The sequence below is a fragment of the Gorilla gorilla genome, chromosome 16, assembly GCF_029281585.2.
Source record: "Gorilla gorilla gorilla isolate KB3781 chromosome 16, NHGRI_mGorGor1-v2.1_pri, whole genome shotgun sequence".
Lineage (NCBI taxonomy): Eukaryota > Metazoa > Chordata > Mammalia > Primates > Hominidae > Gorilla > Gorilla gorilla.
The window spans coordinates 29,420,899-29,441,100 of NC_073240.2; the positions used below are offsets into that span (position 1 = coordinate 29,420,899).

The 20,202-nt window shown below is 41.8% G+C and overlaps 1 protein-coding gene across 4 annotated transcripts in view; it reads right to left on the reverse strand.

Moving 5' to 3' along the window:
- HERC2 (HECT and RLD domain containing E3 ubiquitin protein ligase 2) overlaps positions 1-20,202 on the reverse strand; it is a 207,605-nt gene that overhangs the window by 51,243 nt on the left and 136,160 nt on the right. For all 4 annotated transcript variants that reach the window (XM_063698424.1, XM_031002065.3, XM_031002064.3 and 1 more), the window contains 12 exons: positions 18,946-19,057; positions 15,682-15,763; positions 15,427-15,570; positions 13,959-14,049; positions 13,490-13,667; positions 13,227-13,308; positions 12,968-13,139; positions 12,054-12,198; positions 10,938-11,163; positions 6,026-6,197; positions 4,952-5,135; positions 4,231-4,371 (listed from right to left, as the gene is read on the reverse strand). In XM_063698424.1, coding sequence (XP_063554494.1) covers positions 4,231-4,371; positions 4,952-5,135; positions 6,026-6,197; positions 10,938-11,163; positions 12,054-12,198; positions 12,968-13,139; positions 13,227-13,308; positions 13,490-13,667; positions 13,959-14,049; positions 15,427-15,570; positions 15,682-15,763; positions 18,946-19,057 — 1,729 coding nt within the window. The remainder of the gene's footprint in view (positions 1-4,230; positions 4,372-4,951; positions 5,136-6,025; positions 6,198-10,937; positions 11,164-12,053; positions 12,199-12,967; positions 13,140-13,226; positions 13,309-13,489; positions 13,668-13,958; positions 14,050-15,426; positions 15,571-15,681; positions 15,764-18,945; positions 19,058-20,202) is intronic.

The window sequence follows — 20,202 nt, forward strand, 5'->3', positions numbered from 1 at the left end:
TCATAAGCAGATACTACAGGGGGAGTTTTGGAATGAAGCTGCATCCTGTATAATCTACCCATAAGATACGCTTGGGAATCGTTTACAAACTAAATTTGTATTCTCTAATTGTATACATTTTGTCTAGATCCTCTCCATAATTCTTTCCTGGAATCTTATTTCAAGCAACTCACTGGCATGTAACACTATCCAGTCTCTCTCTCTCCTTGGGTTCATTGAAAACATCATACATAAAAGTCTTCTCATTACCACTCGTGTACTTCCCATTCCTGCCATGTCAGCCTAAACATACCACATCTTGATCCTTCAACTCCTCTCCTTGTTTGCTATGAGCCAATTCCCAGCATCACTGCACCCCCAGCTCCCACCCTATGGAGGTGCCTTGCCCAGGATGGCCGCCCCCACCCTGCTTGTTGGCACACAGAAGCCTCCTGGAGGGCAGCACTGGGGCTGAGCTTGTGGAAAGGGGAAAGGCCCTTGTCAGTGCCAGGGACTCCCACCGCTTCCGACCCAGCATGGGAACCGCTGTGACCCTGTGCAGAGCAGGAGTGTGTCAAGCCCTTCTCATCCCCCAGGCAGAGTCTGGCTCCCAGAGGAAGATCGAGAGCCAGGGAAGTGCCGCTTTTCTCTCCTGCTTTCTGGACCTCAGCAAATCCAGTGCAACTCTTTCCACAAACATAAACAGGCTGGGGGAAGGACAGCCCCACATGTTCCCCTTAAGGGGAAAATGACCCAACCAGTGGACCCTGGAAACCACACCACTCTGATTTAGGAACAAGGTTCCTCTCCCTTTTGGGAAACAGACCTTGCTCCTGCCTCTGCATGGAGACCCAAGGAGTAAGGGAAATTCATTATAAATGATGACATTCCAGAACATAACTCACTGAAGGACAGCAAAAGCATTCAGTGAAACATATTAACAAGAATATCCTTAGTCTTCAGATTGAAATGTACCTACCATTTTTTTTATGAGGGTGTCTTAAAACATGCACACACACAAACACAGAAAATATGTCTAGAAGAATTGCTAAGGAAGAAAATCACTAGCAGCATATCCTTAAATATGAATTATAGCTTAATACTAACATTAAAATTGCTTTGCCTTAAATTCATGAGTCAAGCCAAAACTGAAATAATAGAAATACAGGGTTGCAACCTGGATAATGCCTATGTCTCATAAATAAATTGGGGGGAAATAAATCATATTATCCTTTTACCTAAAACAAAAATGTTGCCTTCCTCAGAATAAGTTCTGCATTAAACCCTCAAACCAAGAGACTGCCAAAAATTAGAAGTTGATTCCAGGCACCTAATTCATAAATAGAGGCTTTCTTACTACCATGGATGGTTATAAATGATTTCTGTAGGACATATTTTCTGCCAGCAGTAACAGCATAATAAATCAAGGGTTCCAAATGTAATTAAAAATAAAGTGTTTGCCCCCAAGGTGGAAAGGGTGGCAAGGGAGTACACATGAGCAGGGGCTGGCCTGGTGTGGGGAGCGCCTCAGCGGGCTGGGGAAGGCATCCACACATGGGGGGTTGGAGAGACACAGCCAGGCCAAGTGAGGAAGGTGCTACACTCTGGGTCAACATGGAGGTGAGGGGAGGGCCAGAGGTCACGTAGGGTGACCATGGGGGTCCATGGAGGCAGACTGGTTCTGAGTGCCAGAGGATGTACAGAGGAAGAAAGGTGCCCACCACGGAGTGGGGGACAGCCAAGATCGGAGGTTGGTTATCTAAGGGGACTGAACTGTAAGTAAATAGCCTGCTGATGACAGGAGCCAAGTTTCCCACTTTCAGAGAAGGAAGTTATAAATACAGAAAGGGTGAAAACTAGAATGAATCCTAGTTGGATTGCAATCAATCATATTGGTGTGAACCGGTGGTTTTCCATGTACGTAAATATATAACAACACAAATACTGATGTAGGCCAAACACGGCGGCTCATGCCTGTAACTGCAGCACTTTGAGAGGATGAGGCAGGCAGATCACTTGAGCCCAGGAGTTCAAGACCAGCCTGGGCAACATGGCAAAACCTATCTCTGAAAAAAAAAGAGAAAAAAAAATACAAAAATTAGCCAGGTATGGTGGTGCATGCTTGTAGTTCGAGCTACTTGGGAGGCTGAGGATGGCTTGAGACCAGGAGGTTGAGGCTGCAGTGAGCCAAGATCGTGCCACTGTACTGCAGCCTGGGCAACAGAACAAGACCCTGTCTAAAAACAAAACAAAAACAAAAACTGATGTATGTACCTATTATGTTACACACACACATATTCATTCTCTAGGCCTGTCACCCAAACAGCAACAAGCACACAAAGGGCCCAGATCTTGACCTCTAAATGCCCTTCTCCACCAGAAAGAACTAGGACTTCTCAGAAACACAACTGATCCCTATGTTGGAGCATAAAACATCTTATTGAGCCTGGAATTTTGTGTTGTGCCAAAAAGTAAGGAAATACTCAAAGAATGATGGGAATATGCCAGAAGAACAGATAAAATTCTACCAACTACTTAAAGAAGAATTAACCCGAATGCTTCACCAACTCTTCTAAAAAACAGAAGAGAAAGGCACACCCTCCAACTCAATCTATGAAGCCAATATTGCTATAATATCCAAACCAAAGACATCACAAGAAAACTACAGAGCCGTATCCCTTATGAATACAGATGTAAAAATCTTCAACAAAATAGCAGCAAACCAAATCTAGCAACATATAAAAGCATTATACACCAAAAAAATATGGAAAAAGGGAGAGTAGGAATAAGCCCTGTGGTACTGGATTGGAATTAAAAGTACTGATTTGGGCTGTTAATGGTTTTTATTATATAGATAAATGCAGAAGGATAAATAAATGTTCATGTGTATAGGTCTATTTGCTGAGAGGGCCTAACCAAAGACACTCAGTAACAATTAGCTTACCAAGCACCCAGATCTCGGTTTCCAAATCCTACAAGCCACTAGCAGGAACCATGGCTTCTTGAAGAAATGGCTGATTCCAGGCAGGGGGAGGGTAGGTGAAAGATAAGTCTAGAGCACAGTTGTGCCAGAAATGAAGGAAGAGCCCTAAAAATTACGGGGACACATCAGACAATGGAACCAGTCCACAGGGGTCCCAATGACCAGTCCACAGGAGTCCCAATGACCAGGTCCCAATGACCAGTCCACGGGAGTCCCAGTGACCGGGTCCCAGTGACCAGTCCACGGGAGTTCCAGTGACCGGGTCCCAGTGACCAGTCCACGGGAGTCCCAGTGACCGAGTCCCAGTGACCAGTCCACGGGAGTCCCAGTGACCGAGTCCCAGTGACCAGTCCACGGGAGTCCCAGTGACCGAGTCCCAGTGACCAGTCCACGGGAGTCCCAATAACCAAGTCCAGGACAATTTGGGTGTCAAATAATGATAGCAACAAACGTCACTGTTTGACTAAAACAGGAACTCCTGATTCTATACAATATAAAAAGACAGGTAGGTAGGTAGGTAGGTAGGTAGGTAGGTAGAAGACAGACGGATGAGAAGGGAAAGCTGTCTCTTGCAAAAGAATGGCAACAATTACATTCCAGAAGTAACAATAAATGTGAACAATGAAAATGTGACAACCACCACAGTAATAATGGATTCAGCTAGAATCTTTAAGATGCTAAAAACTGGGAGGTAAAAGTATGATGAGGAACAAGACATTGACATAATCTCAAAAGTATCTCCCCATGAGTACTTAACACACTTACTGACTTCCAGTGGAGAAACTTGGCAGAGACCCTTAACCAAGTGATAAGCTATCTCACCAATGATGCAGCAAATCAGCAATGCGTGAGTCCTAACGGAGGCACTGAAAAGAATTCTGCACCATTCCTGTGGTGTCTGTCAAAACGAAGAACTGAAGGACTGTTCCACACTGAAGACTAAAGAGGCAACATGCAATCCTAGGTTGAGTGCTAGACCTTTAAGGATACTATTGGGATGATGAGCAAAATCTGAATATGTCTGTGGGTTTGAAAGTAATCCTGGATCAAGCTGCAGTCCTGATACTCAAGGAATACACGTGGAAGCAGTAAGCAGTGACAGGGACCGTGTCCTGCGGCATTCCCACAAACGCTTCGAAGATGCTAACAAGTGGACAGCCGAGGTGAATGGGATAGGAATAGACTGTGAACTCCTAAGTTCTATTTCTACTTCTGTGTACATTTAAGATTATTTCACAGTACAAAGTTAAAGAAGAACGCCTCTTCACCTCTTTGGTTTTGGTCATGGTTTCTGCAATGATGCTTGCGGCTCCCAGGTCATCCGTCACTGGGATAAAAGGCCGAGCGGAGGCTGAGGGGGCCGACGGAGTCACTGCAGAGGGGGTCACTGCGTCCTCAGAGGAAACAATCTAGTCCAAGAGTGCACAGTAGGGGAAGTTTAAGTGGAAAAACTCAACAACATAACACATTTCCCATGCAAGTCCCAAATGCTTTATCTAAAACTACTTGGGCTGTTTAGAATGTTCCAGATTTTACAGAGGTAACATGGTGCCCACCAGACATAGCCACTACCACCCCCAGTCAGGCCTAGGACAGTTTTGCAAAGTCAAGCACATTCATATTTTCAAGAATAACTATTAATATTCACAGCAGGTCACATGAACCAGACTAAAATGAGTTCACATATCTTCGAGTTGGTTCTTTCCCCCAAAATGTTACTAAAATTCTTGACTGTCAGAACTTTAAGGTTTCAGAATTGCAGATAAAGGACTGTGAACTTGATTTAATGGTTTTTTTTAATAAAAGAAAGCCAATTCCACTTAAGCACTTTAAAAGCTCCTTTACAGAGAATATTCTTCTAAGTAAAGCCAAAAATCTAAGCGGGAGGCACAGAAACAGCCTAAACTAAATGACACAATGAGACTTTCCTAGACACAAAGTAGCCACCTTTTCCTTTCTGATCTAACATTGCTTTAGATTCGTTTTTACCTCTCTCTTTTCTTGCCATGGATTTGGACTCAGTCTGTCTTCGATATCAACAGCCAGCATGCATTCTTCTCCATTCATGGGACTAGCCATCGCAGATGCGTCGGAAGGGGCCGCCGAGGAGAACGAGGGGCACTCCACCGGGGCGATCATGGCGGCCGGCATCAGGGCCCCGACAACAGCATCTCTGTCAGGACACAAAGCCAGGCCTGTGGTGAGCTGCCCCTTCTCCACTGCAGCACAGGAAGTGGTGAGGCAGGACTAGCACGCACTGAGGCGTTTCCTCATTTTTACTGAATACATGTAGAAGAGTTTTGGAAAAATACCAAACATTATTACCATGTATCCTTTGGCTAATAGCTAAAATGTTTACTCTGGATCCTATTTATTTGAAAAACCAGAGTAATGGCAGGTGAAAAACTGCCAAACATAAAAACCAGACCAGAATGAGACTCTGGCTCTCCCTGAGAAAGAAATCCTCTTGGGCTGCTGTGAGAGCCTGAGGGCTGGATAATTGACCAGCAGGCAATTTTGTGTTTACTGAAAGCCACATACTGAGCAGCAACGACTCAATGGCCTCTACTGAATGTTTTTGTTCTGAAACTAATTTTCCTATGTAAGGACACCTGTCAGGTCCACATGTGTGATACATTAGCAGATGGGCAACTTATCTAGGCTGTGGGAAAGCAGCAGAAAAATACTGCAAAATGCCACACTGGCAAAACTCAGCCTTCTCAAGTGAGCGAAGGGGATGCTAAGTCGTCTTAGACATCACTATAAATTAGTATCACCTAATTCTTCTTTTCTTCCCTCAAATATTGATGGTTCGAGTCTACTGGTCAAAAAGAATAGTGAAAATGTTCAAGTTAGTTTTCTAATTCATATTTCAATGCCCATTAAGACACACACTAAGATATCACCAATCACCATCAAAGAACATGTGACTTAGAACATACAGCATTTAAAGACAATAATACAACATTCTTGAAGACATCTGATCAACGAAAAGGAAAAAAAATCACAAAAACCTGAAGCTCACATAATTGCAGAATTTCAAAAATTAGCACAGAAGCCTACCTGGCATACATGATTTGCAATGCTGTAAGAATATGCGATAAGGCCTGCTGTTTGGCCAGATTTCCATCCAATGACAAGAGAATCTTGGCAAGAGAAGGGCGATTTGGCTTAGAATTACTTGCACCACTTATTTTATTACTGGCAGCAGAAGAATCAGCATCTGAAGGCACACCTATAAGAGGAAAATAAAATTTGCATTGTTTTTAAAATCACAGTTTGCTCTATTTCTATAAAATCTGACCTTACAGGTTAGTTCCAAAACACACTGCAATCTGCATTTTGCTATTTCACAGAGCACCTATCAGGCTCATTAACAGGCCTTCAAAATAAGAAAACCACTTATCCATACTTCGATAAAGAAGCTATTTTCAGCAAAGTTCCACTGTAACTGCAAAAAGATGTAGATGCTTTTATAAAATGCACTTACAACAGTTTATGTTATATACATATAAACTACGAAAATGCTACAATAACTACCTGTATTTTCTTACCCCGGTAAGACAAGACAAAAAAGAATACAAAACAACAAAGAGAAAAGATGTTCACCAATAAAGTCTCATCAGGCTCACTTCGTTGTGAACTCCCAGGTCTCAGCAGAAGGAGGGAGTCAAGTAGAGCTGGGACATGTGTCTATGTCAACTCATCCAAATCGATACACAGATTTAATGCAATTCCTACCAGAATTCCAGCAAGAGTTTTTGTCAACAGACAAGATTATTCTGAAATGTACATGGAAAGGCAAAGGAGCAAGAATAGACATAGAAAAATAAGGAGGAGGAACAAGTCTACCCAATTTCAAAAGTTGTAATACCATAACCAAAACTGTGTGGTACTGGCATAAGAATCAATGGAATAAACAGAGAACCCAGAAACAGAACCACACAAATATGCCTCACTGTTGACAAACGTGCAAAAGCAACTCAGTGGAGGCAGGACAGCCTTTCGGCACGTGGTGGTGGAGCAACTGGACGTCTGTGGGCAAAAAACCCAAACTTCAGCCTAAGTCTACACCTTATGCAAAATTAAATCCAAATGGATCATGACTTCAGTAGAAAATACAAAACTATAAATCTTTTAGAGAAAAATAGGAGACAGTCTTTAGGAACTAGCACTAGGCAAAAATAGACTTGACACCAAAAGTATGATCTATAAAAAAAAACCTGATGAATTAGACTTCATCAAAATTAAACACTTTTGTTCTATGAAAGGAAATGAAAAGACAAGCTAGAGACCAGGAGAAAATATTTGCACAACACACATCTGCCAAAGGACTAGAAACATCTAGAATATATAATGAACTCTCTAAACTCAACAGAAAAAAAAAAGCCAATTAGAAAAGGGCATGAAGACAGATTTTACCAAAGAGGAGATATGGACAGTAAATAAGCACATGAAAAGATGTTTAACATAATTAGCCATAAGGAAAATATAAATTAAAACCACAATGAGATACAATGACCTATCTATCAGTATGGCTACATTTTAAAAAGATGGTGAGGATATGGGAAAAACTGGATCATCCTCCACTGCTAATGAGAATATAAAATGGCACAGCCATTCTGGAAAATGGTTTGGCAGTTTCTTATCAAACTAAACATAATTACCATATGACCAACCATCACACTCTTGGACATTTATGCCAAAGAAATAAGAGCTTATTTTCACGTAAAGTAAATTTTCACATTCACCTGTATATGAATGACATGGCAGTTTTATTTGTAATAGTCAAAACCTAGAAATAATCCAAATGTCCTTCGATGGCTGAGTATTCGATGGAATACTGAACATACTACGTAATATGTAACAACTTGGATGAATAGCCAGAGGATTAGGCTGAGGGGAAAAAGCCAGACTCAAAAGTTATAAATATAATGTGACATGAAAACAGCTATACGTTAAGAAGATACTGAGTAATTTGAACCAGAAAGGAGAAGATGAGAGTCAAGCCTTATCTTCATCTACCCCAGAAAAGAAGACAGCACAGGAAGGTGAAGCCACTCGCCCCAGTTCATACAGCCAGTAACTAACACAGCCAGAAGATCACATTCCAGTTATTCATAAAAGCAGATGCTGCTGGAGCCTAAATGTCCCCTCCTGAGACAGAAGGGGAAAAAACAAAATATTTGTATGACAAGATGAGGCTCACTTTTTTTTTAAAAAAAAGCAATTGTACTTATTTCTACATGCTAGCAAAGAGCAATCTGAAAATTCCCATACAGAAGAAATGATATTTTTAAAAGACCATTTAATAATCTGAAATTCTTAGAAATAATCTAACAAAAGACATGCAAAACCTATACAACAGACTGGGCGCGGTGACTCACGCCTGTAATCCCAGCACTTTGGGAGGCCGAGGTGGGCGGATCACGAGGTCAGGAGATCGATTCTGTCCTGACTAACACGGTGAAACCCCGTCTCTACTAAAAATACAAAAAAATTAGCCAGGCGTGGTGGCAGGCGCCTGTGGTCCCAGCAACTCGGGAGGCTGAGGCAGGAGAATGGCGTGAACCCGGGAGGCAGAGCTTGCAGTGAGCCGAGATTGCGCCACTGCACTCCAGCCTGGCGACAGAGCGAGACTCCGTCTCAAAAAAAAAAAAAAAAAAACCTACACAATACTGGGACTAGAAAACATTGCTGAGAGAAACTAAACACCTAAAAAATAAAGAGAAACACTATGTTCATGGGTTAGAAGACTGAATACTGTGAATCCATCCTTTCCACATTGACTTACAGAATTAATGCAATCCACATCAAAATCCCAAGCAAACGATTTTATAAAAACTGACAAGCTCATTTTAAGTTATATGGAAATGCAAAGGGCCTACAACAGCCAAAATATATTTGAAAAAGAACAAAGCTAAAGAACTCTTGCAACCTGAGTTCAGGTCTTTTATAAAGCTGTAGTGATCAAGACAATATGTCATTGCCACCAAAATCCACAAATAAATCAATGAAACAGTACTGAGAGTCCAGAAATAGATCCATACATCCATAGACAACTGAATTCTGACAAAGGCAAAAGGCAATTCAGTAGGAAAAGCGTAGTTTTTCAACAAATACAACTGAAACAACTGGACAATCATGCCAAAAAAAAGCCTTTCAATCTGAACCTCCCACCATATATAAAATTTAATCAACTGGTCATAGATACACATATCTAAAACTACAAAACTTCTATAACAGAACACAGAAAGAGAATCTTTATAATCTTGAGTGAGGCAAAGGTTTTGTAGACACAACATCAAAAGTATGCTCTACAAAAGAATAAAATGAATGAACTAGGCGTCATCAAAATTAAAAACTTCTAATCTTTAAGATTCACCTGTGAAGAGAATAAAATGACAAGCCACACTGACAGAAAATACTAGCAAATTCTATATTAGGCAAAGGACTTGTAACCCAGAATATATAAGAAACTCTCAAACTCAGTAAGAAAACAATCAACCTATTTAAATATAGGAAAAGACTTGAACAGACATTCACCAAAAAAGGTATCTGATTCGTAAATAAGCAAGATGCTTGAGATCATTAGTTACTAGGGAAATGCAAACTGAAACCACAATGAGATACCACCATCCGTCTATCAGTATAACTAAAATTAAAGACTGAACGTATCAAGGGTTGACAAAAATGTGGAGGATGTGGACCTCTGGAACATCCACTTTGCAAAACAGTATGTAGCGATCTTAAGAAGCTAGACATACACCTACCATATGATCCATCCACTCCTCTCCTAGGAGTTTACCCAAGAGAATTTCAAGTGGATGTCCATACACAAACTTGTATGGAAATGTCCACTAGCAATTTCACTTGTATAGTCAACTGGAAACAGCCCAAACATTCAACAGATAAATGGATAAACAAATTGCATTTGTTTATCTTAAGATACTATTCAACAATTTAAAAAGAATAAACTATCGATACATGCAACATAAGTGAATCTCAAAATTATTATGCCGAGCGGAAAAAGATTTTTAAAAAGAGTATATGCTGTATGATTCTATTTATAGTAAGCTGTAAAACATGCAAACTGGTTTGCCACGGTGGCTCCTGCCCATAATCCCAGCACTTTGGGAGGCCAAGATGGGAGGATCACTTGAGCTCAGGAGTTCAAGACCAACCTGAGCAACATGGCAAAACCCTCTCTCCACCAAACAAACAAACAAAAATTAGCCAGGCATGGTGACATGTGCCTGTAGTCCCAGCTATTCGGGAGGCTGAGGTGGAAGGATCACTTGAGCCCAGGAGGTGGAAGCTGCAGTGAGCCAAAATCGTGCCACTGCACTCCAGAGAGAGACCCTGTCTACAAAAAAAAAAAAAAAACCCAACCAAACAACAACAATAACAAAAAGAAAACATGCAAACTGATCTATAGTGACAGAAATTAAGTTGGTGCATATGGCAGGAAGGAGGAGGGGAGTTAAAAGCAAAAGGGAGGGGTACAAAGGGCCAGAGAGAAACGCTGGAGTAGTGTATGAGTTCATTATCTTTGATTGTGGTGATGCTTTCATGGATCATACATATTCCAAAGTCAATCAAAATGCATACTTTAAATAGGTGCAGTTTATTATATGTCAATTATAACTGAATAAAGCTGTTAAAAAATACAAAAGAGCCCAGTACAGTGCCTGTATCTCTCAGGCAGTTATTAGGAGTCCTGTTTACACAGAAGGACAGCGCTGTGAGTTTACCTGATCATAAATACAAGAATCAGCAACATACTTTCTTCTAAAACTTTCATTCCAGCATGTATAAATCGCATGAGAGCACACCATAATTCTTCTGTGTCTTTAGAGTCATAATGCAGTTAACATGGCACTACAACCTCTAATTGCGTTGGCACAATTAAATAAATCTATAAGGTTGCTGTAACCTACAGAAAAATCTCAGAGAAGATACAAATCTGTGTTACCTAAATAGGAAGCACCTAAAGGGTCTCTTGCAGTCTGAAAGAGGACGGGCTCATGGACAGAGGGCGTGGCCACATCCACGGTTGTCCACGCCACACTGTGGGATGACCCGCAAGCCACGCGTGTGATCTTCTGGCCTTCTAAGCCTTGCACGAGTGTGGGCTTCCTGTTAACCGTGGTCGTGCCATTGCCCTGCTGGCCGTGGTCATTGTCACCCCAAGCATACACCTGTTTACAAGGAGAAAAAAGCTTATAATTTTTCAACATTTCAGGACATTTTCTTTAATGTAATTTTTACTTCAAAATGCTTAACGTGTATGCCACGGTAGTTGAAAGAATTGAGTTCTTAAAGGTAAAAACAAACCATTTCACAATCTTTCCAAATGGCATCAGCGTACTACAATTCTGAAGAAAATCTAACCATGAAAATGCTTGCTAATACCTATAAAAGGAGTATTTTCTTAATATTAATCCAATTCTGCTTTGTTGCAAGACACAGAGAAGGTCCTCTCTCTAACTAAGTGTAATAATTTTTTCCCTTTTATTTTGCAAAGAAAAATGACCAAAAACAATATGCTCATTTTTCAAGTAAGTTGCTTCTTGGCCTTACAGAATTATAAAGTAAAATTCATTTTGACTAAAATACAGTAATGGTAATTTTGTTTCCATAAATAAAATTTTAAATTGAATATCCACAAGCCAGTCATAGCGTATGCTTCTCCAAGCAGAAGAGAGTGTAACACTTGTCAGGCACTAGCTCTGTCTCTAAAATGAGGCATGGATCCCTCCTCGCCAGTTACCAGTTCTCTAAAGGAAAGTCTTGCTAATATCTTGCACTAGGAGCATCTTCAAGAATAACAATCTTTCCACACACTTTCACGTGAACTTCAGAGTGGGAACGCCTCTTTTCTGAGGACCCCGCCCCCAACCCCTGCTGCAAAGCAGGCAGATACACCAGTGGGCAAAAGGGACAGGACCTGCCCTCATGGTTCTCCAAGCAGTAAGACTCAGCTGATTTCATCAACAGCTGTGATTTCAACAGGACGAAGGCCGTGTCGTGACCCCCACGTCCCCCAAGTCAGGATGGCACGCCACCCCCAGGCCACCTGCAGCCTTACCTGCCCCGAGTCCGTGACCGCCAGGCAGTGCAGGGCCCCGACAGCCACATGCACGATCTTCTTCCCCCTCAGCCCTTCCACCACCTGTGGTTTCCGCACATGCACGTCAGAGCCGTGGCCCAACCTGAAGTAATCCCCCTTTCCCCTGAGAGAAGGCCCATAGTGGAGTTACAATACGGTTATGGTCTGACAATGCTATACAAGAAGACACTCATTGTCTCACATCTTTCACAGCCAGCTCAATGACATCACACACAGCACCCAAGGTCTTCAAACTTGTATTCAAAATCATACACCATTAATTCAAATTAACTTATTAAGCCAGCTGGGAAAAACCTTAATACCTTAATACATATTTTACGATATTTAAGTTACTGTTGTAGGTTTTCATATAAAGAGACTGAAAATAAGACACACTACTGCAAACACCTATCCAAAGTCCTATCTGGTATACATCTTTCTCAAGCTGCCTCGGGCCATGACATTGGCACTAAGGCCTGACACACCATCCACAGCCAGTCCAGGCACCTGCTCTTTTGCATATTAATAAAATAAGCTTTTACAAGAAACACATGTTAACTTTTTCAGGATCAAAGGATTCAGAAGGCTATTTTGCTCCATTTTATCCTTAGGCTTCAGCAGAAGAAACCCTTCCTATAAATCTCACCCAAACAGGAAAGGTAAGTGGCCTAAAATTTTTCTAGTATTTTCAAAATGACCCAGTTACAATGGGAAATTTCTTCTTGTACTATTGCCACTAATCCCAACTCAATATCCTTTAAAGGACAAAGATGCATGCATAAGTAAAAAGAGGACATGTCACAATCACACCGGGTGAGCCTGGGGCGAGGCCCAGGTTCCCTGCACGCACCTGCACAAGCACACACAGTGTGACAGGGAGGACGTTTACGTACCATGTCCACACCACTCCAGACTTGGTGAGCGCCAGGGAGAACTGAGCTCCACACTCAATCTGGCACACCCCCTGTCCATTTAGTCTCTCAATGTTCTGGGGAATGTTACAGCCTTCACTTCCGCCCCGGCCCAGTTTTCCAAAGTCACCATCACCCCAGGAAAATACCAAACCTAGGTTTAAGAAACACATATACTTCAGGCCAGCGTTTCGTATCATTCCTACCCACCCAGAAGCACAGAATCCTGCCAGCCACTCACCTTCATCGGTCAGAGCCAGGGTCTGCGCGTCTCTACTCCCACATGCAACCTGGATTACTCTGTGACCGAGAAGGACTTTCACCTACTCAATTACAAATTTAAAAACAGAATCACGCACAGGCACGGAGAAAGCAATGGATTTTCCCACAGATAAAGCCAACCATGCACACATCTTTATGAACTTTCCTAGACTCGAAGCTTATTTTCTCTTGACATCTTCAGATGGTAAGCTTTCTGCAAGCAACAAAAATGCGTATAATCACCATTTTGGGCTTTAGCTGTGTCGTATTATCCCCATGTCCCAGCCGGCCGTACTCGCCGAGGCCCCAGGTGTACAGTTCTCCGCTGGATGTGAGGGCTGCGCTGTGCGAGCTCCCACAGGCGATATCCCGGATACGCTTGGTTTTCAGGGCCTCGATCAGCCTTGGTTTGTCACAGTTCCTACAACAAGATGAAATCAGCTCTCTACAGTCAATCTGTCACTTCTTAGAGATGAAGGAAAAAAGACATCTATACTGATCCACATGTAGTCAACACAGGATCCACAGATCAACTATCAAAACTTAAAGCAGAACCGGTGAGACCAAAACACAAACAACCGTGTTAAAAAAATTTTGTTTAAGAACCATTTCTATAATCTATTCTATTCTAATTTTCTGCAAAATAATTCTCAAGAGTATCAGTCAGAAACAGTTTCTTATTAGCAAATGAGACTAAAGAAAGTACCCTTACATTCTGCTGAAGTGTCCAAGTTTTCCATCGTCACCTTCGCCCCACGAAAACACTTTTCCATCGACAGTTAAAGCCGTCGCGTGCCGGCCACCTGCAACATTCACAGACACACAGATTGCCAAAGGGCAGGGAACAGAAAGCCCACAGCATAGCTGGCTCCCTATTTTGCCTGGCATATAGCACACACTCAATGAGCGTGAGCTGAATAAATGAGTAACTCAACAGGATCAACAGCAGAGTTAGCAGGAAAGCTTTCTGGGACATATGTGCCAAATAAGTGAATTTTCACTAAACTACAAATTTTAACTCTAGAAAGAATTTGCAAAGAGGCAAAATAATACTGATTATTAATGGGGTTCCTATTATGTTAAATACACAAAAAATCAAAATTTAGATGAAAAAAGTAAAAATAATTTGTGATTAGACAAAATGTAAAAATAGTGTCAATTTAAGTTTTTGAGAACTGTACCTCAACAGTGAAATTATTCAATCATTTGCGATTAATGCAATATATTCACTCTTCCCAAAACACGTCAGCTTATGCTCTTTCCCCAGCATGGAATATTCTCAAAGTCCATACAACCTGCCTCAGGATTAAAGGCATGACCACTCCTATACAGTGAGTTCCTGCCAACTCCTGGGCTTTGAGAACATCACAGCAGACCCCGCTTCTTCCCCCAACCCTCATTCTCCCCCTTCCTTACCAACAGAACCCCCATGTTAAAGTGCTCAGCTAATTCCCAGCCTCCTCTGCCCCCAGGAGATGGTGACTGAAATGAGTGGGGCTTCGGAGGGGCTCTGGAGAGGGGGCTGCGCGGGCAGGAGGGCACACTGTGTGGTGCTTGCCTCTTCTGCCAGGCCTGGCCCTGGACTCTGTGGGAGAGAGCTAGTCTAAGACCATCTTCCCACAAAGGTGGACACAAAGGACCAGCACTCCTCATAGACACAGCCCTGCTGGACAGACTCCGACCCCACCTCTGGACTTTTACAAAGGAGAAAAGTAAAACTCTATATTGCTTAAGCCACCATCATTTGGATTTCCTGTTATGCAAGTTACACGGAGCCCCGTTCAGCATAGGCATGAACTGAATTAGAACTTTGTGTCTAATTCAGTTCCGTTCCTCAGAGGCCTAGCACGGTGCTTCCAAAATAAACACTCCCTACACTGAAAGAGTGGTTTCATTTTCTTTTAAAGGATCTTTCTCATTACTTGGGTTCATAGATGGTTTTGGGAATCTGAAGAAAGTTATAGACTCTTTCTCAGAAAAACAGCCTACTTTTAGGCAAAGAACTTGATTTAGCAGCAATAACTAAATTCTAGACCACCTAGAGATTTACATTATCCAATTTTTATTCCTACTAAGTAAAAACTTAAGAAAGAATGTAAGGACACCATTTAGGGCTTTGGTTAACAACGGAGCAGGAGCAAAGGCCGCCCCGCACAGGCTTCATGGTGCTTGGCTTGTACCTGAGTGAACGGCCACCTTCTTGACCACGTAGCTGCTGAGAGCTGTGATCTGCCGTGGGATGGGCACCGTCCCGCTGGAAATGCCCAGCCCCAGCCGGCCATTCGTGGCTTCTCCACAGGCGTACACCTTCCCTTCCACAGTCACTGCAAGGAACAACAGCCAGGAGAGGACTCACTTTTCACAACATTAAAAACTTTTTTGTTTTTTGGTGCCAAGCATAATTTAAAAATTTTTTAAGATTAGAATAATCATACCTGCAAACAAACTTTTAGATCCACCAGCCACCTGTACCACATTCAAAGCTGACAGTGTCTCAGAGAACGAAGGAACCTTTATCTACAACAGAATTTTTTTAATGAAAAAAAAAGAAAAGAAAATTTTACTTGCATGTTTAAAATTATGTTACCTTATTATATGATACAAGGAATTACAGTCATGCAGTGTGTAACATTTCACTCAACCACAGGCTACATATACGATGGCAGTCCCAGTAGATTATAATGAAGCTGAAAAATCCTTACTGCCTAGTGGTGTCCTGGCCGTGACAACGTCACAGCACAACCTATTCCTCATGTGTCTGTGGTGATGCTGGTGTCAACAAGCCTCTGTGCTGCCAGCTACATATCAACAATCCCTAATACCTCACCATGATAACAGACTACTGCTACTGGGCTATATATTCACTCTCCTGTACTTTCTATCATTCTTTTAGAGTGCATTCCTTCTACTTTTTTGTTTTTTAAGCTAACTGTAAAAAGCCTGCGGCTGGTGCTTCAGGAGAGATTCCAGAAGGCACTGCTGTCACAGGAAAGGACAGCTAGCTCCTTTGTGGGGGTGAAAGAGAGCAACACTATGATCCTAGCTAGGCTAATGTATGTGTTTGGGTCTTAGTTTATAACAACAACGTTAAAAAGTAAAAGAATAAATGTTAAAGATAGAAAAAAGCTTACAGCATAAGAATGTAAAGAAAACATTTTGTGCAGAGCTGTATGTGTTTGTGTTTTAAGCTAAGTATTATTACAAGAGTCAAAAAGTTTTTTAAAAAGTGAAAAGTTCATAAAGTTACAAATAATTTATTATTAAAGAAAGAAAAATATTTTGTATAGAGTAGCCTAAGCATATAGTGTTTCTAAAGTCTACAGTAACGTGCAGTGATGTCCTGGCCTTCACGTTCACTCACCACTCTCTCACTGACTCGCCCAGAGCAACTTCCAGTCCTGCAAACTCCATTATTCATGGTAAGTGCCCTATGCAGGTGTTCCATGTTTTATCTTTTACAATGTATTTTTACTGTACCTTTTCCATGTTTAAATACACACATGCCACTGAGTTACAACTGCCTACCATATTCAATACAGTTCCATGTTGTAGCCTAGAAGCAACAGGCTATACCATATAGCCTGAGTGTGTAGTAGGCTACACCATCTACCTTTGTGTTAAGTACACTCTATCATTTTCCAACAATGACAAAATCACCCAACCAAAACTTTCTCAGAATGTATCCCCATCATTAAGTAATGCATGACTGTACTACTAATATGCATGGTTACATTAACCAAAGGCATTGGTTATCCCTTAGAGATTCACACTGGAGTATTTTAAGAATGAAATGATACACTGTGATTTACTTTAAACCAGAGTTGGGGGAATGGGAGGATAGAGACAGAAAAACGTAGACAGCTGCTGGTAACTATGGAAGCTGTACCAGGGACATGAGGGTTCATGAAGCTATTCACTCTATTTGGGTACATCTGAACAGTTCCATAGTAGAAAGTGAAAAATAAAATACAGTTGGTCCTCTGTATCCATGGGTTCCATATCCATGAATTCAACCACGCATGGATTGAAAATATTTTTTATTGCACGTGTACTAAATATGTAGATATTTTTGTTGCCATTATTCCCTAAACAATGTAATATAACAACTATTGACATACCATTTACATTGTATTAGGTATTCTGAGTAATCTGAAGATGATATACAGTATTTGGGAGGGTGTGCATAGGTTATATGCAAACACTACACTGTTTTATATCAGGGACTTGAGCATCCACAGATCTTGGTATCCACAGGAAGTCCTGGAACAAATCCCCCACGGATACTGAGGGATGACTATGCATATAATGTAAAGATAAAAACACACACCTGTAGACTATGCCCTATTTCAAGTCACGTCCTGCTCACTCTCTGATTCTGACTCTGACATCTCTAAGAAATCATATGCTTGAATTTCCCATTGTAGTTGGATGTAATTTAAAATTCCTAGGGCCCTTTGTCTAAAAAACCTTTATGATTCCATGGGTGAAATAGTCACTACTGCAGTGGAAGAAAGGATTTTCATCACAACCGTGGAACACCGACTCTGTCCTTGAAGTGAAAACTCCATGTAGGGCAGTGAGCAAGGTCATAGGCTCCCACCAATGGCCTGCACCTCAGGGACCTCTGGACAGCCCTGCATTCCCGCAGCTGAGACACTCACAGCTCACTGCCCACTGTCCACTTCCCAAACCAAGCTCAGGTAGACTGAAACACAAATGCAATTCAAGACTGCTCCAATACAGATAAAAACTAATTGCACCTTGAAAGGAAAAAGTTCAAATGAATGAGTTCTAACTTTATTTCTCAGTTTCTCAATAGGGCAGGCAATAAAGAAAACGTATGATGTGATGTCTCACAGAATACTAACAGGAAGCATAAGCTCACGTGAACACAGAGAGTGCCTCTGGGCAATAAAATTTAGAGGAATTTGCTTTGTGGCTCCTCAGCCAGGAGACACTAAGTAATACAAGGAATGCTGAATTCAACTCCAATTCAAATGCATCATTTCTTACACCTATTCTTTTCAAAATATGGTCTTTTTCTCCTAAGCAACTCAAAATACAAATTAACCTCTCATCCAAGTACCTAGGGGATGAAGGACGTTGTGAACACAGAGGCTATGGCACGGCTTCCCGTGCAAGCTTCATGGTTTACTGACAAGGTGAATGAGATCATGGCACTCTCCACCCACAACAAGCCCTGCAGAGAATAAGGCAAGTGTGTATGCGCACACATGTGCATTCTGCTTGTTTCTCTGTGCTCGCAAAGCCTTCTCTCTCTGTGCAAGCTACTTCACCCTAAAGAATCTCAGGCGCAAAGCACCTGGAGGACAGAGACAACAATTTGCTCATCTGTGGGGCACTACGGCCTTTTTACACATTATTTTGTTCATGATAGTCAAAAGTGTTTATTGTAGGGAAGGCAAGATACACCTATTGATAGTCTATAATTTTCATCTATGCACTTGTCAAATCTTTTCAAAAGTTTATTTTCTAGTTTACAAGACCGCAATAAGACAATTATACCTAAAGTGAAATTTTTCAAGGAGAGACGCTTCTGAGGGGTAATTTGATAATGTCTTTTAGTTCGTGTAAAGTAACAATACAACATATAGAGAGTAAAGTTATTATAGAAACTTCACGAGGTGTGGCTGCTGCCGAGTGCCCCACCCTGCTGGGTCCCAGGGAGCAGGCTGTACCTTGGAGCCTTTCAGCCCGCCCAGCTGGTCCTTGTCATTCAGGCCCCACACAAACACCTTGGTTCTTATCGTAGCTGCTGATTCCAGCCCAGCAGCCTTCTTTCTAATGAGGCTAACCAAACGGAAAAAAAAAAGAAAAAGAAAAGAGAGGTTATTCAGCATAAAACATTTAAAAAGTAAAAAGAAAAGCAACCTCAAGCACTCAAAGTTTTATGGTTACTTTCAGAAACTCTTAAAATTTTGCTTTAATAGAATAAAACCTCAAGCATGTACAGGAGTAAGTCCTCTGGAGGGTCAAATTTTCTAGATACAACCATGCCACCTTCTAATACTAGCACTTAATTTCAGCTTTTATTTTTGGTGGAAAACGATGATACACTAGGCCTTCTCTTTCATCTTAAATACCAACGTGAACATGGGTGGGAATCATTCCAAGCCATGGAAACAGACGCACAGCTGCTACAAATGGCACTGTAGAGACACTGAGGAAACCTGCCCAGGAGCCATGCTGGGTCTGGCCTTGCAGCACTGTCCCCAAATCTAGACAGCTGTTTGGCCAATTATTTTCCCACAGAAAGAATAAAACGGATGTGGCCACATGACCATGGAGTTACTTTAATACAGACACATGTCCCGATGTAAAATGCTTGGACACCGGCCAGAGGCACCTGATCATCGGCCAGCTAAGCTGAAAGTCCTTGTCTCCTGTCCTTCCCAGAGGGCTTGCTCCTTCCACCTTGCTCATCTATCTCCTGACCTGCCCTCGACAGGTTAGGAGTTTATTTTTTGTTTTGAGACAGGGTCATGCTCTGTCACTCAGGCTGGAATACAGTGGCATAATCCCGGTTCACTGTAGCTTCAACCTCCCAGGCTCAAGCAATCCTTCCACCTCAGCCTCCCGAACGGCTGGCACTATAGGCCTGCACCATCATGCCCAGCTAATTTTTGCATTTTTTTTGTAGAGACGGGGTCTCACTATATCGTCAAGGCTGGTCTTGAACCCCTGGGCTCAAGTGATCCTCCCTGCTCAGCCTCCTAAAGTGCTGGGATTACAGGTGGGAGCCACCACACCCAGCAGGTTAGAAGTTTAATCAACAGCATCCAAAACACTCCAATTCTTGCAACTTGAAAAGAGTACACAGGAGTGTTAGATTTTCTTGGCTGATGATCTGATGCCAGGTGCTAAGGAAGTGCTTCTTCTGTGTTTGGGGTTTTCACCTTTGTGTTTGCTTTTGCTCTATTTTTATAAGCTAAGAT